The 24,113-nt window shown below is 49.3% G+C and overlaps 2 protein-coding genes across 2 annotated transcripts; one reads left to right on the top strand and one right to left on the bottom strand.

The window, feature by feature from the left end:
• The first annotated feature begins 10,447 nt into the window (after nt 1-10,447).
• Nucleotides 10,448-11,674, top strand: LOC147980756 (transcription factor DIVARICATA-like). Its single transcript, XM_087513550.1, has 2 exons — nt 10,448-10,960; nt 11,198-11,674. Exons 1-2 carry the CDS (start codon nt 10,629-10,631, stop codon nt 11,379-11,381), a joined length of 516 nt encoding a protein of 171 aa, XP_087369676.1. The 5' UTR covers nt 10,448-10,628; the 3' UTR covers nt 11,382-11,674.
• Nucleotides 11,675-13,043: 1,369 nt separating this feature from the next.
• On the bottom strand, nt 13,044-15,130 carry LOC125530210 (uncharacterized). The gene is made up of 2 exons (XM_087513549.1): nt 14,901-15,130; nt 13,044-13,923 (listed from the first exon to the last, which is right to left on the bottom strand). Exons 1-2 carry the CDS (start codon nt 15,013-15,015, stop codon nt 13,202-13,204), a joined length of 837 nt encoding a protein of 278 aa, XP_087369675.1. The 5' UTR covers nt 15,016-15,130; the 3' UTR covers nt 13,044-13,201.
• Nucleotides 15,131-24,113: the final 8,983 nt, after the last annotated feature.

The raw sequence follows: 24,113 nt of genomic DNA on the forward strand, positions 1-24,113 counted from the left end.
CGAGTGGGAGAACTTAGGCGAGTGCCGGACTGCGGCTAAGCCCTCGAGTGGGAGGATCGCTCACCACTCGGTAGGATTTTACAAACTTAGGCGAGTACTGGACTGCAGTTAAGCCTCCGAGTGGGAGAACTTAGGCGAGTGCCGGACTGCGGCTAAGCCCTCGAGTGGGAGGATCGCTCACCACTCGGTAGGATTTTACAAACTTAGGTGAGTACCGGACTGCAGCTAAGCCTCCGAGTGGGAGAACTTAGGCGAGTGTCGGACTGCAGCTAAGCCCCCGAGTGGGAGGATTGTTCACCACTCGGTAGGATTTTACAAACTTAGGCGAGTACTGGACTGCAGCTAAGCCTCCAAGTGGGAGGATTGCTCACCACTCGGTAGGATTTTACATACTTAGGCAAGGACTGGACTGCAGCTAAGCCCCCGAGTGGGAGAACTTAGGCGAGTGCCGGACTGCAGCTAAGCTCCCGAGTGGGAGGATCGCTCACCACTCGGTAGGATTTTATAAACTTAGGCGAGTACTGGACTACAGCTAAGCCTCCGAGTGGGAGAACTTAGGCGAGTGCCGGACTGCAGCTAAGCCCCCGAGTGGGAGGATCGTTCACCACTCGATAGGATTTTACAAACTTAGGCGAGTACCGGACTGCACCTAAGTCTCCGAGTGGGAGAACTTAGGCAAGTGCCGGACTGCAGCTAAGCCCCCAGTGGGAGGATCGCTCACCACTCGGTAGGATATTACAAACTTAGGCGAGTACTGGACTGCAGCTAAGCCTCCGAGTGGGAGAACTTAGGCGAGTGCCGGACTGCAGCTAAGCTCCCGAGTGGGAGGACCGCTCACCACTCGGTATGATTTTACAAACTTAGGCGAGTACTGGACTGCAGCTAAGCCTCCGAGTGGGAGAACTTAGGCGAGTGCCGGACTGCAGCTAAGCCCCCGAGTGGGAGGATTGCTCACCACTCGGTAGGATTTTACAAACTTAGGCGAGTACTGGACTGCAGCTAGGACTCCGAGTGGGAGAACTTAGGCGAGTGCCGGACTGCAACTAAGCCCCCGAGTGGGAGGATCGTTCACCACTCGGTAGGATTTACTTTCGAACTTAGGCGAAACGGATTCGCGGCTAAGCCTCCCGAGTGAGAGGCTTGCTCATCACTCGGTAGAATTTTCTTTCGAACTTAGGCGAAATGGATTCACGACTAAGCCCACCCACTGGGGGATTTCGGAGGTAAATGAAAACAACGACAATCGTGCGAGAAGACTGAAAAGCTCTTGTCTTAGACGGACAAATTACAAAGGTACTTCTTATTACATTTTATTCGAATGAGTGCTTAAGTATAAAAGGGGTGGAGCAGCTCCGCGTTCCAGGCCCGTGGCTCGTCCTTCTGATGCTCAACACTGTAAAGATGGTATGCTCCATTGTGGAGAACTTTGGTGATGATGAAGGGGCCTTCCCAATCCGGGGCGAGCTTGTGTGGTTTCTGTTGATCCACTCGAAGAACCAGGTCCCCCTCTTGAAAGCTTCGGCCTGTCACGTTCCTGGCGTGGAATCGACGCAAGTCTTGCTGGTAAATGGTCGACTGGATCAAGGCCATCTCTCTTTCCTCCTCTAAGAGATCGACTGAATCCTGCCAGGCCTGCTCTGCTTCTTCTTCGGAGAAGAGCTCGACTCGGGGTGCATTGTGGAGCAGGTCACTCGGCAGAACAGCTTCGGCTCCATAGACCAAGAAGAAAGGAGTTCGTCCAGTCGACCGATTGGGAGTTGTCCTCAAACCCCACAGAACTGATGGAAGTTCATCGACCCAAGCGCCTGCTACGTGTTTGAGGTCACGCATCAGTCGGGGTTTCAATCCTTTGAGAATTAGGCCATTGGCTCTTTCTGCTTGTCCGTTCGACTGCGGGTGAGCGACTGAAGCATAGTCGACTCGTGTGCCTTGAGAAGCGCAGAAAGCTCTAAACTCATCGAAATCGAAGTTCGACCCGTTGTCCGTGATGATGCTGTGTGGAACTCCATATCTGAATGTCAATTCTCTGATAAAACTGATAACGGTGTTGGCTTCAAGACTCTTGATAGGTTTAGCTTCGATCCATTTGGTAAACTTGTCGACTGCCACTAGCACATGAGTGAAGCCGCTCCTACCAGTTCTCAGTGGTCCAACCATATCCAAACCCAAACAACAAAGGGACAAACGAGGGGAATGGTCTTCAGGGCTGACGCTGGCTTGTGAGACATGTCCGAATAAAACTGGCGGCCTTCACATCTGTCGACTATATCTTTCGCCATTTCATTTGCTCGCGACCAATAGAATCTGGCTCGGTATGCTTTAGCCATGATGGCCCGAGAGGGCGCATTGTGGCCACAGGTCCCCGAGTGGATGTCGTTGAGGATCATTCGACCTTCTTCTAGCGTTATGCATCTCTGACCGACTCCAGTTACGCTTTCCCTGAATAATTGTCCTCTTATCACAGTAAAGGCCTTGGATCGACGGACGATCTGCCGAGCCTCTTCTTTGTCTTCTGGGAGTTCCTTTCTGAGGATGTACGCAATGTACGGCACTGTCCAGTCGGGAGTGATGACCAGAACCTCCATGATTAGGTCGACCATGGCTGGGACCTCGACTTCAATCGGATCTGTGGCGCTCTTAGGCTGTGAGGGCTCTTCAGTAAAAGGATCTTCTTGAACGGTCGGTGTGTGAATATGCTTCAAAAACACATTGCTGGGAATGGCTTCTCTCTTGGAACCTATCTTTGCCAAGTCATCGGCTGCTTGATTTTTTAGTCGGGGTATGTGATGGAGCTCTAACCCTTCAAACTTCTTTTCCAACTTCCTCACCGCGTTGCAGTAACCAGTCATGGCTGGGCTTCTGATGTCCCACTCCTTCATCACTTGATTGACTACCAAATCTGAGTCGCCGTAGACCATGAGGCGACGGACGCCGAGTGAGATGGCCATATGCAACACATACAGGAGTGCTTCATATTCAGCTTCATTATTGGAGGAATCAAAGTGAATCTGGAGGACATATCTGAGCTTGTCTCCTCGGGGGGATACCAGAACCACTCCAGCATTGGAACCATTCAGCATTTTGGATCCATCAAAGAACATGGTCCAGTGCTCCGAGTGAACTTGAGTCGGCAGTTGTTGTTCAATCCACTCGGCGAGGAAATCTGCTATTGCTTGGGACTTGATAGCTTTCTTTGCCTCAAACTTGATATCTAAGGGAAGGAGTTCAATCGCCCATTTTGCCACTCGACTAGTTGCATCTCTGTTGTGCAGAATCTCTGACAACGGAGCGTCGCTGACGATAGTAAGAGAGTGATCAGAGAAATAGTGTGCAACCTTCTTCATGGTCATGTAAATCCCATAAACGAGCTTATGATAGTGCGGATATCTCTGTTTTGACGGAGTCAGAACTTCAGAAATATAATAAACTGGCGCTAAACTTTATAGGCTTTTCCCTCTTCTTCCCGCTCGACCGTAAGTATTGTACTGACGACTTGTCCAGTGGCTGCTATATAAAGCAGTAAAAGCTCTTTGCTGATTGGGGCAGCAAGCACCGGCTGGGTGGAAAGCAGGGCTTTTAGCTCTGCAAATGCTGCATCAGCTTCAGGATTCCGCTCGAACTTATCTGATTTCTTCATCAGTCGTTAAAGAGGCAATGCCTTTTCACCGAGGCGAGAAATGAATCGACTTAGGGCGTCCAAACAACCAGTAAGCTTCTGGACATCGTGCACACGCACAGGGCGTTTCATCTGGAGTACGGCACCTACTTTCTCTGGGTTAGCATCGATCCCTCGTTCGGAAACGAGAAAACCGAGTAATTTTCCGCCTGGAACTCCAAACGTGCACTTTGATGGATTAAGCTTGATATCATACCTTCTAAGGTTGGCAAGGTTTCAGCAAGGTCAGCTAGTAGGTTGGAACCTTTACGTGACTTGACCACAATGCCATCCATGTATGCTTCCACATTCCGACTGATCTGAGTGAGCAGGCACTTCTGAATCATCCGCATGAATGTGGCTCCAGCATTCTTCAAACCGAATGGCATAGTGACATAATAGAAGCACCCAAATGGGGTGATGAAAGCTGTTTTTATCTCGCCGGGTCCGTACAGACAGATCTGGTGGTACCCGGAGTAGGCGTCCAAAAAGGACAAATGCTCGCACCCCGCAGTCAAGTCGACTATCTGGTCGATGCGTGGGAGAGGAAAGTGATCTTTCGGGCAGGCCCGATTGATATGTTTGAAGTTGATGCACATGCGAAGTGAGTCGTCCTTCTTTGGGACCATGACAACATTGGCTAACCACTCGGAGTGGTAAATCTCACGGATAAACTCAGCTGCCAAAAGCCGAGCCACCTCTTCACCGATTGCCTTCCTCTTCTGTACGGCGGACCGTCGAAGATGCTCTTTGACTGGTTTCACTTTTGGGTCGATTCGCAAACAGTGCTCAGCCAGTCCCCTGGGAACACCTGGCATGTTAGAAGGTTTCCATGTAAAGATGTCCCAGTTCTCACGGAGGAACTGGATGAGCGATTCTTCCTATTTGGAGTCGAGTGTGGTTGAAATGTGAGTCGGAGTAGCATTGGGGTCTGTCGGGTGAATGTGAATCGACTTTGTTTCGCCAGATGAGTGGAATGCTGAATCTGTGGCAGGCTTCTTGGCTCGCAACAAATCACTCGGATCTGCATTTTTCTGATATTCTTGCAATTCTACCACGGCCATCTATGCATCGGCGATCTTTGAACCCTTCTGGAACCACTCTTCTGCCTTCTTCCCATTACCAGTGATAGTGATCACCCCTTTGGGACCAGGCATCTTCAATTTGAGGTACACGTAACATGGTCGAGCCATAAAACGTGCATAAGCTGGCCTGCCCAGAATAGCATGATAGGCACTCTGAAAATTCACAACTTCAAATGTCAACTTTCCTTTGCGGTAATTCTTGGAATCACTGAAAACCATGTCGAGAGAAATCTGGCCGAGTGATGCAGCCTTCTTGCCTGGAATGACCCCATGGAAACTCATATTACTCTCACTGAGTCTGGACATCGGAATGCCCATTCCTTTCAACGTCTCTGCATACAGTATATTCAGGCCACTGCCACCATCCATCAGAACCTTCGTTAGTCGGGTGCCTTCGACTACTGGGTCAACCACCAACGCTTGCCTCCCAGGGGTGGCTATGTGCACTGGGTGATCGGACTGGTCGAATGTAATGGCGGTCTGGGACCACTTCAAATAACTGGGTGTCACCGGAGCGACCATGTTCACTTCTCTGTTGATGACTTTCAATCGACTTTTACTCTCAACGTCTGCGAAAATCATCAAGGTGGAATTCACGTGGGGATAACCATCATCATCCTCTTCCTCATCCTCAACCTTATCTTCTTCCTTCTCCTTTTCCTTGGGTTGTTTCTCTCGGAACTGTTGGATTAGGAGTCGACACTGTCGAGTGGTATGCTTTGGGTAAATGAAATTACCCTCTTCGTCTTTTTTGGTATGAATGTGGCATGGCAAATCCAGCACATCGTTTCCATCTTGATCTTTTACTTTCTTGGGCTTCCACGGCCCCTTGGGCTTCCCCTTGAACTTTCCTTGAGTCACAGCTAAGGCTTCGCCAGGAGCGGCTGGCTCGGCCTTGCGCTTCTGTTTCCGACTGGAGTTTCCTCCTCCGGTTTCATGGGCGACTGCTTTGTGCCTGCCACTCTGGAGTCGGTCTTCTTCTTCACCGTTGGCATATTTGGTGGCAATTTCCATCATCCGAGTCAAGAGTCATATCTCCTGTCCGACCGAACTTCATATTCAACTCCCGATACTTGACGCCTTCTTTAAAGGCACAAATTGCCTGATGATCAGACACATTCTCCACCAAGTGATGCAACGTGATCCATCTCTGGATATAGTCCCTCAAAGACTCATTCGGTTTCTGAACGCAACACTGTAATTCGGTCAGCCCTGCCGGCCGTTTGCAAGTACCCTCGAATGTTCTGACAAATACTCGGGCAAGATCTTCCCAAGTATAAATACTGCTTGGTGCTAACTGATTCAGCCATGCTCTAGCCGAGCCCTCCAGCATCAGAGGAAGGTGTTTCATGGCCACTTCATCATTGCCGCCACCAATCTGGACAGCCACTCGGTAGTCTTCAAGCCAAGTATCAGGCTTGGACTCACCGGTGAACTTACTGACTCCAGTTGCCAACCTGAAGTTGGGGGGAATCACCGCAACCCTGATGGCTCTGCTGAAGCATTCCGGACCTGAGACATGCACTCTGCTGCTGGTTGATAGATCTCTGTCATGACCCTCTCGGTGAGCTCGGTTTCTGTCGACCAAGCCCTGAACGAGAATAGATCTCGCATCAAAGCCCGGCTCTCTGGGGTCGACTGGAATCCCTCGCCCCATACTGTGAGGGCGCATGTCATCATGTTGGCGAGGCACGTACGACCCACTCCTTGGGGGAGGTGTGGGCACTCGACGACGATCATCGCGGTCGACTCGGTGGTGATACTGCCCACGATTTCTGTACTGATCTCGTCGGTCTCCACGTCCCTCACGCCTCGAGGGCGATCTTGGGCTGTGAGCCGATTGAACTGTGTCCGCAACCACGGACCTGCTATGGATCCTATTCTGCGACTGAGATACTGCTGTATTCTGCTCTCCTGTTGCACGGAGCAAAGCTCGGATCTGCACCAGACCTCGACCAGCTTCTGACTGGGAAGGTTGGATCGACTCCGCTATCCGGGCTGCAGCTGCGAGATTCTGAATCGGAGTTCGGTATACCTGAGTCGGAGGCAGAAAAAGCTGACGTCGACTAGATTTGGGAGCACGCTGCCGAACACGCTCGTCGAGTGCGCGCTGGAGGTTCTCCAGTCGAGTGCGCTCAGCCAAGTTGGCCAGGCGCGCCGACTCCAAGGCCTGGGCCTCAGGGGTTTCTCCTACGATAGGAGTGTGCAGTGCATCCATGTTCCGGCGGTGAAGCTCTTCTCTCTGCTGCGAAGATAGGGGTTCGGGGCGGTACTCTTCATGAACGCGCGACGGATCGCCGTCCCCATCGCCTCCGTCTTCACAGGTGAAGCCAGGAGGACTGCGTGGCCCATTGACCATCAAAACTTCCGCCGCTGGGTCGCTGCTATCGCACTCGGATGCAGTCTCTAGGGAGCCAGTCGACAGATCGAACAAGCCGTAGAGAGTTTCGTCGGGCTCGATGGCCGCGACTTGAGGGGTGGCCGACTGGCGAGCCACCGCACGCTTCACCCACCGCTGAAGCCTCGATCGGCCGGAACGCTTGCTCTGGCGGGCCGCAGGGAGGGGAGAAACTGCAGGAGCCGACTGATACTGGGTCGACGGCTGCCGCGGGAGGATGCCGTGGACGCACGCGCGAAAGTGTGTCACCCCACGAACGGGGAGTGCGTCGACGTCGAGTGGAGCCTCTTGAAGCCAAGCGGAGTCGTCGGAGACAAACACGAGCGATCTCGCGGCCCTCAGTCAAACCTTCGCCTGAAACCATGATGAAGGGGATCAAAAAAATTGCAACTTCTCCAAAAAATCGCTAAGACACCTGCCCCACGGTGGGCGCCAACTGTCGTGGTTCTAAGTCTGACAGTAGAATGGGGGGTAGGTATGTAGAGGCTAGATCCTAGTTATGAAGGAGTTGTACACGCGAGTTTTACGAGTTCGGGCCCTTCTCGGAGGAAGTAACAGCCCTACGTCTCGGAGCCCGAAGGCAGTCGACTGGATATATGCGTGTGAGTTACAGGGGGTGTGAACCCTTGTCCCGGAGGAGGGGTGGCTTATATAGAGTGCGCCAGGACCCCAGCTCCCCTCCGTTACACAGGGTTCAATGTTCATAAAGGAGCGTTATTGGTAACGTCCGAAGTAAAGTGCTATAAATGACTATTAAAGCTATGACTTAATCCCGACCGTTGCAGAGTGAGAGGCTCTCCATCTTATGGTAGTTGAATGGTTGTTCGCATGGTCGAGTGTCCTCAAGAATGTCGAGTGGAACATGGCTTTATGGTCGAGTGGATGATGATTTTTCTTCGACGACTTCTGGTTCTTCTAGGGATGTCCTTGGGGAGGGTATCTTGACCAGATCTATGACCCTACCCTAGGTACATAACTTCACCAGCTCCCTCTCTCCCTGAAAGGTCAATGAAGAAGTAGGAGGAGGACGATGCCCTTCCCCCTCTCGTACGGTGGTGCTGGGATGCCGCCGGGGACATCTCCTTCATCACCATCACCAAAAAATCCCTCTTTGTTCTCATGGTGATGTGTGAGTAGTTCATCCTTGAGGCTGTGGGTATGTACTAGTAACTATGTGTTCGATCTCTCTAACTCATATTCTTGAAAGATTTTTATCTTAATTGTATCATGAGATTTGTTAATATAGTTGGATCATATGATGCTTCCCCTTCTATTATTTTTGAATTGAGTCTTGCTCCTCGAAGTTTTGTTATGTTGTATTGAACATTTTAGATTTTGTGATTACATGATGCATGTCTAGTAATTAACTTGCGGATACGCGTATTGACATTGGGGTACTCTATGCACAAGTTGAACGATAGTATCATATGGTGTTGCCATGGTATGATTTCTGGGACTACCTATGGCGATCATAGGGGTGGTTCGATAGATTATGATTGAAAAGACGAATTTGGTGTGGTTTGCTGTTAAGCCACCTACGTGATTGCATCCTACTTTCTTCGATAAAAGTAGAAACTTTGGAGTGATTTTTTACTGCACTTTTTAAGGGCACTAGTGAAAGTACAAACCCTAAGCCTTGTTTTCAGGTATTGAGGCACCGTTTTACTCATTTTTTTATTTGTTACCTTGTTGTTTTTATATATTTAGATTACAAAAACTTATTTCTACCATCTATATTACACATATATCACCATCTATTCGCTGAACTAGCGCACCTATACAGCTGACAATTATATTGGGTGTGTTGGAGACACAGGAGACCATTTATATTTGATTGCAGGGTTGGTTGAGAGATAACCACCTTTATCCTATACCTCTTGCGGATTGATAGATTTTAGGTCATCCACTTGAGGAAAATTTATTATTATTCTACATAGCTCTGCGTTTGGAGGCCCGACAAAATCTACAAGAATAAAGTTGTGTAGTAGACATCAACGGTCATCAGTCATCTTATAGTCATGATATTGCTCCATGACATACAACTCACTTCCTGTGTTCCAGATACCAAACTTGGCCTCAAGAGCATCACACATATCCTTACCAACCATGATGGTCATGAAGGGATTGACAATCTTGCCGCCAAGAACACTCAGAACGACACGTATGAAGATTGAAGAGGGTGTTTGTAGCATCAAAAGCTTGCTCCTATTCGGGAGTAAGCACTTCTTCTGGCTTGCCCTTATAGGCGTGAAAACAGCTCATGCTAGTAAGCCAGAAAACTGCCCTCGCACACCACCTCATATAATTCACCCCTCAAATGTAGCACATTTGAGAGTCGCGACAAATGCAATTGAAGAAAATTGCCCACACATATCAGGTTTTTGAATTGTTGAACATTTGAGGATTTTTCCATTATGTTTAATTGACTAAAGCGGTAGATGAAACATGGTAATCATAACATAGATGATAATCTCATCAAGTAACAAAGTGATGTAAGAAACCGTGCAATTGGGTACATGACATACGGACATCATATCCATATCAATAGATAAAAGTAGTAGGCCAGATGCAATTCCTAATAGAGAGGAAAATGAGATCATACAGTGCTGTGAAAGAACATGCAGGTGCGTCGTTTGTAATGTTGCCGACTAGGTGGTCGACATCCGGGAAGAAGTCGTCGCTCTCAGCTAGGAAAATCCCATTGTTATGAGGATTGCAAGTCCCTTCGTGAAGCACTACAAATCCTCGCAAAAAACCTGAACTAGACAAATTTTTTATGCTTGCTAAAAAATGTTGTCCCAAAAATAAAAATCGTGATGCAGATGAGAATCTTCAATTCTCGGATAAACCCATACCAGCAATCTCTGTCGATTCGAGCTACAGGTACAACCCCTAAACAAACCGAACTTAATTCTCGTTGCCAATCATCAGTTGCATCCCATCATTCTCTCCAGATAACCCCAGAAACAAACCGAAACGTCGCACGCGAAACGCAACCCCGGCGAGGGAGCCGAGGAAAATCCACCGGAAGCAGCAAACCAATAACCGCCTCCCCATATTCTATTCCCCGCACCCGGCCGGCCGGCCGACCTCCGTTTCACCTTTACCGCCGGGGCCGCGCTGTCCAGCGCCCCACACGCGTCACCCATCGAACGCCACGCCACCCCACCCCACCCGCACCCGAGCGCCTGCCCGCCCGCCCGCACGCCCAAAACGTGTGCGCCCGCGCGCGCGCAGCTGAATGGCCCCACCCAACCCACCGGATGGGCGCGCCCGTCGCCGATCTTTATAAAGCAGAATTCCGTTCCCACGCGCCACAACGAACCGAACCAAACAGCCACACGGCGCCGCCCAGCCCGTCCACGAGCACACGCAACGCCACCCCCGACCCGCGCGCCAGTTAATTGGCGCAGCGCCGCGCACCTGGCGCCTGGGTGTCGTGTCGTCGCCGCAGGGAGGAGGGCCAGAGAGACGCAGAGGCGAGGAGGCCATGGACCTGTACTACCAGCAGGCCGCGCCGGCGGCGAGGAGGCCGTGGGCCAAGGAGGAGGACAAGGCGTTCGAGGCGGCGCTGGTGACGCTCCCGGACCACGCGCCCGACCGGTGGGAGCGCGTCGCGGCGCGGCTCCCGGGGCGCACCCCGCAGGAGGCCTGGGAGCATTACCAGGCGCTCGTCGCCGACGTCGACCTCATCGAGCGCGGCGCCGTGGACACGCCCGACTGCTGGGACTTCGACGAGGCCCGCCCCGACGGCCGCCCCGCCGGCAAGGCCCGCGGCGAGGAGCGCCGGCGCGGCATACCCTGGTCCGAGGAGGAGCACAAGTACGTACGCATACCCGAAAGCCCTTCTCTTTTGCTCAGCCATCAATCACCGTCGCCGCTCGCGGTGGTTCGAATCGAGATTCTTCCGGCGATCTTTCCGCATTGCTTTCGCTTTGTTGTTGGCGCGGAGAAGCCAGCGAGCTCCTCCTCGGCCCCAGCTGGCGCGTGGGCCCGGCGTGGCAGCGACACAGCGTGATTGACTCTTCTCCTCTGGTGGATGCGTGTGTGTGCGCGCAGGCTGTTCCTGGACGGGCTGGAGAAGTACGGGCGGGGGGACTGGAGGAACATCTCGCGGTTCGCGGTGCGGAGCCGGACGCCGACGCAGGTGGCCAGCCACGCGCAGAAGTACTTCATCCGCCAGGCCAACGCCGCCACGCGCGACTCCAAGCGCAAGAGCATCCACGACATCACCACCCCTTGACCGCCCAAGTCGACGGCGACACACTCCCTTGTTTAATCAGTCGCCGCTACTCCCGTGGCCGTAATCTTATCCTAGTTACTACATGATGACGTGTACATTATATAAATCCTTTGTACTACCACTAGTGCTTAGACTTAGCCTTAAGAAGAAGACTCTGACGAACAACTTGGCTCGGGCGGACGGAGGCTGTGGTTCCCGGCCAGCAAATGGTTTACTAGTGTCTAGCTAGATTTTACTATGAGTCTGTTAGAACTAATGGAGTTTGACGTGGCAAAAAAGATCGTGTCTAGTCACTGTTCCTATGGATTTACTATGATTCTGTGGCATGCTGCCGTCGTAGCTGGACTGGATAAATGTTGTACAGTCATGTGTTCCGGTCCAGGAGGTGAATGACACGTGTTGCCGGTGGTGGACACGCGCGCATCTGGGGCATGTGTTTCGTCCTCGGGCCAACTTCTCTGTGCCATAAACGGCACGTGTGTAACTGGTGCGCGACACTTGTCAGCGTCCAACCTTTCAGGGATTCTTCTTGTCGCAACGCACCGCCGTACAGCGGTCACGCCTCAAAACAAAAACAAAAAACCCACCGCTTCGGCAGCTCCTCCGTCGTTGATTGTCTCTATGCCATTCAGCTGATCTGTGGAGCGTGGACTGCATCGCATTGACAATATTTATTTTTGTTCTTCCACAAGAAATGCTTACAATATTTTCTCGGTGGTAACATCGACGATCCACAAATCAGACCACGGTGGAACTTCAGATCAATCGACCCAGCAACGAATACTCCAACTACGGTATTATTATTATTATTGTTATTATTACTACTGCACAAAAGAGAGACATGCTTAAAAATAATACTCTCTTTATCTCAGTTTACAAGTCTTGCACATATACCTAGGTCGTTAATTTGATCAACTTAATAAGATGCATACATTACAAAAAAGAATTATCATTACAAACATTAGATATTCTATTTTCTAATGATAGAATTTTTATGCTAAACAATATATTTTATATAAGTTAAATTGACAGTCTACATACACGTGCAAGACTTGTGTACAGTTGTATAAAGATACACAAAAATGGCGCGAAAAGGTCCCAGCGAAAAGGTCCCAGTGAACTGTATGTAGACACGAAACAATAGTACAGAAGTAAATCAAAATTCCGAGGTTGTTACAAGATCCAATAAATAGACATCAGAGTATCATAGCAAGAAAAGAATTTCTCAGAAGAAATGTTTAGAATGTTTTCTGGCCGATAAACTGATAATCCACACATTAGTGATGGATCCCCCATACAACAACAAATAGTACAACATTACAAGTGTATAAATACACACAGAACAATACTCCCTCCATTCTTATTTAGTCCGCGTATTAGTTTTGGTCAAAGTCAACATTTGTAAATTTCAACAAAGTTTATAAAGAAAAATATTAATATATATACAATAAAAATCAATACCATTAAATTCATTTCATTATTGAATGTACTTTCACATCATATAGATTTGTAATAATAAATGTTTATATGCAGAGTAAATAAAAATGGAGGGAGTATTACGCAAGTAAAAATCTCTTGGAAGATAGTAGGCCTGGAATCCTGGATGAACTCGGTCCCAGTGAACTGTATAAGCGTATATACAAACAAAACAGTGGTACAAAAGTAAATCAAAATCCAGCCAGAGACGATGTTACAAGATCAGATAAATAGACATAAGAGTACGATATAGCAACAAAAGAAAAAAGAAATTCTACATGCGCTTCCGCAAACTATCTAAATTCTCTTCAGAATCCAAGAAAACATGACCAGGTTGTTCAGAATCAAAGAAAACAGATCATGATGACAGCGCAAATGCTGAAGTCCATCAGCATAGCTTCAGACGCCTTCTGTAGCAGCATCCCGAGCTCCAGCATCAGCCCTAAGCCATCAGAACCAAGGCTGATGCCGGCCTGTCTGCCCCTCGCATTGGGGTCCCTGTTCTCCATCAGCAACGACATGACGATGGTTACGTTCGTTATGATGAGGAACAGGAGCGGCCTTGTGCAAACCAGTACTCTGCTGATGGTGCCACCAACGTCCAGCCCCCAGTTCGAAAGAACCACAATGAAGGCGATGAGAATGGATGCTAAGCAGCGGTTGAGCTCTGTGGCTGAGATGGCCTGGGTGATCTCCTGCGGCGTGAAATCCACGAGTTGCTTCAGAGTTTCCAGAGACCAAGATGAGTCGTCTGCTTGGTTAGGCTGGCTTGGGGGCACGGATCTGGGTCTCATTTCCATGTCCCTCGGAGGCACAGATCCCATGTCCCTCGGAGGCACAGATCTGGGTCTCATTTCCATGTCCCTCTTAGGCTGCACAGTTGCTGCTCCATAATCATAAGTCCTCTTGTTGAGGGTTTCATCATCACGGCTCCGCAGCAACGGCGGCTCATATACTGGCTGGATCTCAGAAACTGCGCTGCTTGCGTTGAATTTGTGGAGTAGGTCGCCTTCGCTACTGTGGCTCTTATGCTTGGGTTGTAGACGGGGCTCGGCAACCGGTGAATCTGCAAGATGGCAACTACTTTGATCACATGGTGGTTAAGAAGCCATAGGGTATGTTTTAACATTTAGGCAGATTTGTATGCAATAAGGCAAAGAGCATTCAAATGGTTCAACTGGCATCAACTAATAAGGTACGAAATAAGAACGCAAGGAGTCTGTAAGAAAGTAATCGTGTGCTCATTGCGAGGCTACAAGGGACAGGCAGGGAGAATTATGGACCAGAAAGCAATCTAGTGGGTCGAAGACAACATTGTGATAGAAGACCCAAAGAGTTGCTCATAAAACTAGCAAAAACATAGGAAAGGGCAGTTTGATAACCGATTAACGATTATCTGATTAAGATGCAACATAGAGGAATCTCTTAATCGCAACTCTTCTAAGAAGAGTCATGGAGACGTGCTCAATGAGCTGATGCAACGATGCTCAATACTTCCTTGTTTGGGGAGAAGGTTCTCATGAGCAGTGCTCATGAGATGGTTTAAGCGATAGTATGTACCAACACACCTTAATAATCGCCAAAATACAGTGATGTGAAGTTTTCTAACCAATTCCCCGAAAGAACCATCAATACTTCAGGTAGAAGCTCCCCATGAATGGTTTGGCCATATACCAACACAAATTCGCGTCCTATTAGGCAGAGAAAATATCTAAAGAAGAACAAGGGTATGCATCCAACATAATCTCCGCTTCCAACACTCTAAATTACGAAATTCGCACGGTGCATGATCCAGAAACGTAAGATTACGCGGTAGGAAACCTGCAATCCATGATTTGTACCTGGCACCAGATATTCTAAATCTAGCAACTAATCGAATAGCCCTACAACGCATAGACCGGGAAAAATCCCCCGAAACTGAATTCGATGGTCAATTCCTAAACACGGCTACAATCTAGCCCAATCAATCTGACGTGAACGCAACAGGTAGTCGATCTGGATACACCCCAAAACTAGAAATCGGACCCCTGTGGCGGCGGTTACCTGGGTAGGGGTCGGGGGGGAGGTCGCGCGTCTGGCCGGTGATGAAGGCCAGACGATCTGATCCCCTCTCGACCAGCCGGCGGCGCCGCGTGTTTGCCCTCGGGGCGCCCTCCATCGCCTCCCTCCCTCGTCGCGCGAGCGGAGCACGCCCAGGCCACTACTTTCTCTCCCCCTGCTGCTCCACCCCGTCGCCTCTCCTTTTTCTTTTCCGAATTCCAATCTCTTTTCCTCGAAGCGGAAATTAATCGGTATACGCGTCCCCTGGCCAGAAAAGACCCTTAAATCGGCCCACCTTAGCCCATAGTGAGCCCAACTCTATTGGGCCTACCATCGCTCAGATGGACCATGGGAAAAAAAAGTTGGAGCACGCTGCCCCCCGCTGTGCGAATCGTGAAGCACATCAGAGCACGTGAACGTCCAGACTCAATTTTTTGCACCTAAAAGAAAAACGTGATCGCCCACACTTGTATCCAAAAAAAAAGTGATCATCCAGAAGTCCAAACCGCATGCCTCTGCATTTTCCGTACAGGTGCAGCCCTGTCGTCGGCGTGCGTTGCACGCCACCTCTTTTTTTTTTCTCCGGGTTCGCTCGCGCATATAAATCTCGAATTAAAAGATTCCGGCGGGGCGTAAAGGCCGTCACATGCCGCGGGTGCAGAGTATGAGCCATATATGGTTCATTGACTTATCTCCGTGCCTCATTAAAACTGGCCATACGACGCATTTTGGCCGCCGGATCAGTGGTGCTCGAGTCGTGCCTGCCAAGCGAGCCAGTGCCCATTTATGCGCCTGTACGCCTCAACTGGCCCGAGTTATATGCCCGGCTCCCTGGTCGCGTTAAGACTTCAGAAGGACGCCGGATCGTCGGGTGCGGCCGTGCAGCTAATCTGTCGATGGATCAGCACTTGTGCAAAGTCCAATCACCGAGGTGAACAGAGAATGGAAAACACATATTCAAACGAATAAGAGGACCCCGGAGTGGTGCGGCGGCCCTGGTCTGCGGGCGATCATCCTGTGCAGCGTGGGTTGCGGGCGGGCGGGTCGTGCAGCGTTGTAGCTTGAGAGTGAGCGGTGGTATGTTGGGGCAGCGGCCCCGAAAAGTGGTGTCGGTTGACCGTGCAGGGCGCAACGAAGCGGTGGATGGTGGCGGCTTCGAGACTTTGCAGCTTTGAGAGCTTCAGCTTCGTGTTGTGTGGGTGGCAAGGTTGCCTTCGATGTCGCTCGTTGACATATCAAGGGTGCGGGTCATATGAAGTGCATGCCCTTAGGGCAACTCTAATGGGCGGACCCATTTTGTCCGCGCATGTCCATTTGGATTCGTGCGGACAAAAAACACTGCCCAACGCGCTGGCCCATTTTTATTTTCTGTCCGCTTTGTGTCCGCGCGGACCCATTTCAGACGCAAATTGGGTCCGCGCGGACACAAAGCGGGCGCTCTTTGCGTCCTCCTCGTCCGCTGCATGCGAGGCTGGCCCACTTGGCACAGACTCACCACCTCTCATCTCTCTCCTCCTTTTTCTCTGCCTAGCCCACGAGCACCCGTACACCCACGCCGGCAGTCGGCCTCGCCTCGCCTCCCCTCCCCTCGCGCCCGGGCGTCACAGATGCTCGAGCCGGAGCGCCACCGTGCCCCGCGTCGCGCCCAGCCGGCCCTCCCCGTGCTCACCCAACTGCTCCTCGTCGCGTGCCCGGTCGTGCCTGGTTCGGAGCAGGCCATGGACGCCGCAGCTCCAGGCGTTGACGCGCTCGCCCGGCGCCACGAGTCGGCGGAGCTCCTTGCCCAGGAGCCAGCTCGCCGTCGTGAAGTGCATGCCGGGGCAGCTCCTCCTCCCGATCCCGAACGTTACCAGGTAGCTCGTCGCTGCTGTCCTACGCGCGTACTAGCTAGCTAGCTAGCCACCGTTGGTGGAGCATGCATGCGGGTGTTGCTGCTGGCCACGCGTGTGCTAGCTAGCTAGCTAGCCGCCGCTGCCAGCGTGCATGCTGGTGCTGATGCCTGTCGCCGCTGGTCGCGCGTGTGCTAGCCAGCCGCCGCTGGTCGCGCCCCGTTGTGGCTTCGCTCCGCCCCGCCCGTCGTCGACTCGCCGCGGCCTCGCCTCGCCCCGGCCTCGTCTCGCCGCTCCCAACTGCGCCCGGCCTTGCCTCGCTGCACCCGGTCGCGCCCGTCCTCGCCTCATCGCGCCCGGCCGTGCCCGTCCTTGGATCGTCGGGGCGAGCTGCGGCGCCGTAGCAGCAGGGTCGGGGCGAGTTGCGGCGGCGGCGGCGAGCTGGCGCGGCGAGCTGCGGTGGGCGAGGTGACACGGGAGCTCGCCCTCCAAGTGTTTGACGAAATGACGACGCGGACATGTCAAAAATGCATCCCGCGCCCGTTGGGCACACCGACCGACCCAAACAGAAAAGCGGACGCGGACACGCGGACGGGCGATCCAAACGGACAAAAAGCGGACAAAATCCGTGTCTGTTTAGGTCGCCCCGTTGGAGTTGCCTTAATTTCCGCGGGAGGGTCCCATGGTTGCTCCTCTCATAGTAGTCATGGATTCTTCTTTCCAGCAGTGGTGGAAGTTGTGTGTTCGACATGTTGTCGGCAAGAGTGAGCTTAGCCATGTGTGCTTCAGTGTGTGAGAGTGGGCTTGGCACTTGTTGTATCGGTTTTTGTCTAGTTTTTCACTAATTAACTAGGTAAATTCCAATGATCGGACGGACAATACTTGCTTAAACCTAGCACCCTGTTGCCTTGCTTTTCCTCCAGCCGTACCTGCCTCGCCGCTCGTGATACCCAGGAAGGGCATCCCTCACTTCCCAGATCGTCTCGCACTTCGGGATTCACTAAGACAGAAATAAAGCATTGGGTCGAACTCTTCTTTGGTGTTAAGGTGGTAGCTGTGAATAGCCATCGACTACCTGGAAAAGGTAGAAGAATAGGACCTATTCTGGGCCATACAATGCATTACAGACGTTACTTCCTTCGTGACCTCCCACTACTTCATCTACCGAAATGATTAGGCAGATCTCGTTTTTTCTAGCATTAAACCTGCTCATGATCCTTTATAGAGCATGGAGCAGACAGAGAGATGAAAGGACCACCCCTGACTTGGAATCAGAGCCATAAACGAGTGATTCGGTCGGACGGACGATTGAGTTCTTAAAGCTTGGATCGGCACTTCTTGTGTTGAAACAAACACGCTGTAGCTCCCTAGTCCTATTCGACCCACTTGGAATTCCCTTATGTGAATCATTCATGTAGCATTGATATACGAGAATTCGAGCAGCCCAAATAAAGTAACCCTTTCCCCCTCCCGAGTCTATCGTATCCATAGTTTCAGTGGGTATCGAACTGGCGAGTGCATATCAAATTATGAGTTATCTCTTGCTTAACTTAGAAATGGGTAGGAGAACGAATCTTCTTCCATCTTAAGACGGTAAAATCCAAGATGTGTACATGTGCTTGCGGGACACCTAGGCTTTTGAATTAACTCTGCGATTTGGAAGACGGAGGAAATGAAAGTAGAAGAAGTTATCGAAACTCGGAACCACATGTTCAATCTTTTTTTAGCGGAGGTCATAAGCGCCTATACCGTAAAATAGATTTTCGACGGAATCAAAAAGACATATCTGGTAGAATCGTAACCATAGAATACGACCCTAATCGAAATGCATACATTTGTCTCATACACTATGGGGATGGTGAGAAGAGATATATTTTAAGAAAAAATCCTTTCTTTCTCGTCCACTCTAGGGGGTGCGGACACACCTGCGCGGATTACAGGTGACGGTTACAAGAATGGCGCTTTCGCTACTGAGAAAGCGAATGGTCAGCGCGAGGGTTCGACGACTTAGCCGAGCGTTAGCGACGCGGTGCAGAAGGTTTTGATCCTTTTGTTCCGGGGGGAATAGCTTCTCATCATATTGCTGCGGGTACATTGGGTATATTAGCGGGCCCCAAACAGACAGACGAGCTTCCCAGACCCCGATATGGAGATGGCGACTCAAGTCTTGCATGCCGGAAGGAGTGATTCTAGTCTAGGAGATCTATCAAACTGGGGTTATAGTTAAAGCAGCCAGTAGAAAACCAAAATAACTAGTTAAAGTAAGCATGAAAGAGTTAAATTCCATTTATTTTTTTTTACTACACTACATATGTTGGTAAAGCATTTACCTAAGTTATGGAAAATTCATAATTCATCAGTTATTTTAGATAATACTAAAAAACAAGATAGAGTAAGATACAGAAGTGTAAAAGAAAGTGGATTCATCAGCCGTACACGCGCATACGTTTTCTTGCTGGGGCGGACACGGATTTCTCTCTAAAGGCGAAGAAAAAGAAGTGGGCGAACACTCGGCCCAGCGGGCGAACATGCCGGCTCCGGCTCCGCGCACCTGAATTATATTTTGTTTGATTAACAGATGAGGCAAAGCCTTTGCCTCCGTCTCGAGAAGGGAAAAATGACGAATAGAATGAGAGAAAACATATTTCATCCTTCTCTCTCTATCGGCGGCGGTTGGGCTGGATGTGTTGGTGAAGAGCTGAAATGGGCTGGTTGACGTCCCAGTTTACTAGAGGCCTACATTTCGCCCCCTGGAGCAACAGCCCACAGGACAGTTGGGCCAGGTTACACACAATGCAGGACAAAACGTTTTTCAATGGAGATCTGACGGCCAGAAACACATAGATCACGAGAACGGACGGCCGAGAATGCAAATCGTTGTGAGGGCAAGGATTACATGCGGTTATACTGTCCTTAATATGCCTGTAATTATAAGTTTGGACATCCTTTTTGTTTTGCGGTGAATAGGGAGTTCTGTTCAATAATGATAGGGTTACATTAAGAGGCAATACCTGCTCTACACAAGGAGGTCTTTAACCAAGGCACACAACAGTGCTTCATTCTTCATGACTTTATAAAGCCGAATGGTTTGCTACTCTATTTTTTTCTCATCTAAACTTATAAGCAATATGTTGGAAATATGAGCAATTTACCAAATGATTTTATTAATAGAAATATTAGATAAATCATGACTAATATAACATGGATAAAAGTAGTCATGCGATCTGACAAAGAGAAGGTAAATAGTATCTTCATATATGAACTGCAACCAAACATGTCTAAAGCAGATAGTAGAACAGGTTGCATAGATAGCGTAGAACCTAACATATGTAGGACAGACACTAGAGCAAAGAACTGCGAGAGAACTTCTAACAGAAAGAGCAAGAACACGTGCGGGATAGCAGCAGCAGTAGCACTGGACTTGGGGTCGGTGTCGTCGCCAACCATGTCGTCGAGAAGGCCGTCAACGTCGGGGAAGAAGTCATCGTCGGGGAAGTAGTCGTCGGAGTCTGGGGCGTCCGTGACGAAGAAGTCAGTAGTCGCGCTGAGCGCTCCCCAAAAACCTTATCACCCTTCTCCCGTACATGACTCAAAGGTGCGGTTTCAGAGGCCTACTGTCCCGACCCGCGGTGCACGCCGCAAGCAGGGATGGGGAAGAACATAGCAGCAGCGCAGTGCTCTGGAACTTGTGGCGAGAGGAAGAAGAGGTTCTGGTGCGTCTCTCTGGGAGGAGCGACCTCCCTTTTATAGGCGCAAGAGAAGGAGGCGAGAGGGCAGCGAGACGGAGATGAAGCGAACCGCCAGCAGCCGAAGGGCTGCACCGTTCGCATTCGAACCCCACTTTTGCAAAAATCTTTTCAGCTTTCGTGTGACCTTTTCTATACCCGTAGTGCGTGGCAAAAATTTAGACATCGGCTCGGCTCATTCCCGCAACCCGCGGCGCATCGTGACGAGGCCTGGCGTGGCGAGGCGGGCGGCGGAGGAGGAGCGCGCGTAGATGTCCCTCTTGTTCTCATGCTCATACTAGTGGGAAAAGAACCTCCCTTTTAAAAAGGTCCAACTCCCTGTAAACTAGCAATGTGGGACTAAACTTTAGTTCCACCTCTTGCCTTGCATGAATGGGCTGCGTGGGCCTCTAGGATTTATTAAGAATTTCTGAAACTGCTATTGGTCTAGGCCCAAAGTAGACAAAATTTCAGCAATCCCCCACCAGATCCTAGAGGCACACAAAAATTGCCTTCGGTTCCAAAACACTGTTTTATATACCGGTACTGCAGTGGAGACTATTAAGTTGAATTTCCATCTAGAACTCTATGCTACACTAATAAGCAACTTGAACAGTGGACTGGGCCTTAAACTGCAAGTTTTCTACGAATCTAGCTTTACATAAAGCCTTGACCGATACGTGGCTACCGTGGGTCTTCCCCGCGGGTGGAGCTTATGCGTCATACTCCGTGACCTTTCATGAGTTTACTAGAGAGAACCCTACTCTCATAGATTGCGATGTTTGACAATCAGACTCATATAGGTGTGTTCTTCAAAAGATGTTCTGCAGGACAACATCTCTGCTTAAATGAGCCACTTAGAACACATTAAGATATACATCAACCTGCCATGCAGATTAGGAGAGTATTGTGGAGTGGTATTGTGAATAGTAAGGATATTCTCCTCTCAGTTGACCAATAGCTTGTCTTCCACATCTAATTCATGGGATCTCCGATCACAAAGAATAGGTTACCACTATGAACAACTCATATTGTGGGTCTCATACCCATCTCCCTCGATGCATTATCTATCACATTATGTGAAAGACCCTTAGTAAAAGGATCTGCCAAATTTTTAGACGTTTGGACATAATCCAATGCAATAACTCTGGAGTTTTTCATTTTTCTGACAGACTTTAACCTTCTCTGAACGTGTCTTGATGACTTCATGTTATCCTTTGAGCTGCTCACATTCGTGATCACAGTTTGATTGTCGCGGTTCATAAGGATACCCGGTACAGGTTTCTCAACAACCGACAAGTCATTCAAGAGCCGACGAAGCCAATCTGCTTCGACCGTAACTGTATCTAGTGCTGTGAGTTCTGCTTCCATTGTTGACCTCGTTAAGATGGTGTGCTTGCAAGACTTCCAAGAAATAGCGCCACCTCCATGAGTGAATACATATCCGCTCATGGCCTTTATCCATCAGCATCTGAGATCCAGTTTGAGTCACTATACCCTTTAAGCACCTTTGGGTGCTCGGTGTAGTGAATTCCATAATTTGCAGTGCCTTTCAAATAACGGAAAACTCTCTCTAGAGCTTTCCAGTGCACATCTCCTGGTTTTGAGACAAACCGACTCAGTTTGCTAACAGCAAAAGAGATGTCAGGTCTTGTAGCACTGGCTAAGTACATAAGCGAGCCAATAATCTGATAATATTTCAATTAATCTCTAGCAATTCTTCGATTCTTTCGAAGTAACACACTTGCATCATAAGGTGTTGGAGAGGGCTTGCAGTCACTATAACCAAAGCGACTCAAGATCTTTTCCACATAGTGAGATTGAAGCAATGTAATCCCACCATCATCATCTCTCAACAACTTGATGTTCAGAATGACATCAGCCACTCCTAAATCCTTCATCTCAAAACAGTGAGATAGAAAATTCTTAACATCCTTAATAACATTCAGATTTGTTTCGAAAATCAGTATGTCATCAACATACAAGCAAAGTATAACTCCCTCGCCCCCACCATGACGATAGTACACACATTTGTTAGCTTCGTTCACAACAAAGCCTGCAGCTGTTAAAGTTCTTTCAAACTTCTCATGCCACTGTTTGGGTGCTTGCTTGAGTCCATACAAAGACTTCAACAACTTGCACACTTTTCCTTCCTGACCATCTAGTACAAACCCATCTGGTTGTTCCATATAAATTTCCTCGTCCAACTCTCCATTTAGGAAACCAGTCTTAACATCCATTTGATGAACAAGAAGACCATGTGAGGCAGCTAGTGAAAGTAAAACTCGAATAGTGGTCAGTCGAGCCACAGGTGAGTAAGTATCAAAGAAGTCTTCACCTTTCTTTTGGGTATAACCCTTAGCCACGAGCCGAGCCTTGTACTTTTCAATAGTACCATCAGGCATAAGCTTCTTCTTGAATACCCATTTGTATCCTATAGATTTGCACCCATAAGGACGATCAGTTATCTCTCAAGTTTCATTCGCCAAGATGGAATCCATCTCGCTACGAACTGCTTCCTTCCAATAGTCAGCATCTTCAGATGCATAGGCATCTGAAATAGAATTGGGAGTGTCATCTACGAGATAAGAAAATCATCACCAAAAGACTTTGCAGCCCTCTGTCTCTTGCTCCTAGTAGGAACTTCATTGTTCTCCTCCACAGGACTTTCAAAGTGTTCCATCGAAATAGCAGGTTTGGTAATTGTAACTGGTTCCTAATTCGATGAACTAGGCATCTCCTGATTAGATGAGGTAGTCATATCCTTCATGGGAAAGATATCTTCAAAGGAAGTCGCATCATTCGACTCCATGATCGTGCCAACATGCATGTCAGGTACCTTAGATTTTACAACCAAGAATCTATATCCAATGCTATGAAAAGCATATCCCAGGAAAACACAATCCACAGTCTTTGGTCCAAGCTTCCACTTCTTTGGAATTGGAACATTGACTTTCGCCAAACAACCCCATGTTCGCAGATAAGAGAGTTTTAACCTTTTCTTCTTCCATTCCTCGAATGGAGTTATCTCTTTGTTCTTTGTGGGAACTCGGTTTAGAACATGCCATGCCGTCAATATCGCCTCCCCCCACCATGCCTTGGAGAGACCCGATGTGTCTAACATGGCGTTAACCAAATCAGTTAGAGTACGGTTCTTTATTTCGGCCACCCCATTTGACTGAGGTGAGTAGGGAGGCATCCTCTCATGGATTATACCATGTTCTGCACAAAAAGCATCAAATTCATTGGAAAAATACTCTCCACCACAGTCGGACCTAAGCCTCTTGATTCTTCGATCAAGTTGGTTTTCTACTTCAGCTTTATAGATCTTGAAAAAGTTCAAAGCCTCATCCTTAGATTTCAGAAGATACACACGGCAGTATCTAGTGGAGTCGTCAATTAACGTCATGAAATATTTCTTTCCACCTTTTGTCAAAACACCATTCATTTCACAAAGATCTGAATGTATGAGCTCTAGTGGTGCAAGATTTCTCGTTTCCGCAGTCGTGTGTGACTTACGAGGTTGCTTAGCTTGCACACAAACTTGACACTTAGATCCCTTGACAGTGGTGAAACTAGGGATTAAGTTCAACTTCGCTAGTCGCGACATGCAACCAAAGTTAACATGACAAAGACGTGAATGTCATACATTTGATTCACTA

The sequence above is a fragment of the Triticum urartu genome, chromosome 3A, assembly GCF_056163025.1.
Source record: "Triticum urartu cultivar PI428250 chromosome 3A, HENAU_Tu73, whole genome shotgun sequence".
NCBI lineage: Eukaryota > Viridiplantae > Streptophyta > Magnoliopsida > Poales > Poaceae > Triticum > Triticum urartu.

Coding starts and splice junctions, on each gene's coding strand:
- LOC125530210 (XM_087513549.1), bottom strand. CDS start 15,015: ATGGAGGGCGCCCCGAGGGCAAACACGCGGCGCCGCCGGCTGGTCGAG. Junction 13,924..14,900: donor CCCCCCCGACCCCTACCCAG/GTAACCGCCGCC, acceptor GCCATCTTGCAG/ATTCACCGGTTGCCGAGCCC.
- LOC147980756 (XM_087513550.1), top strand. CDS start 10,629: ATGGACCTGTACTACCAGCAGGCCGCGCCGGCGGCGAGGAGGCCGTGG. Junction 10,961..11,197: donor TGGTCCGAGGAGGAGCACAA/GTACGTACGCAT, acceptor GTGTGCGCGCAG/GCTGTTCCTGGACGGGCTGG.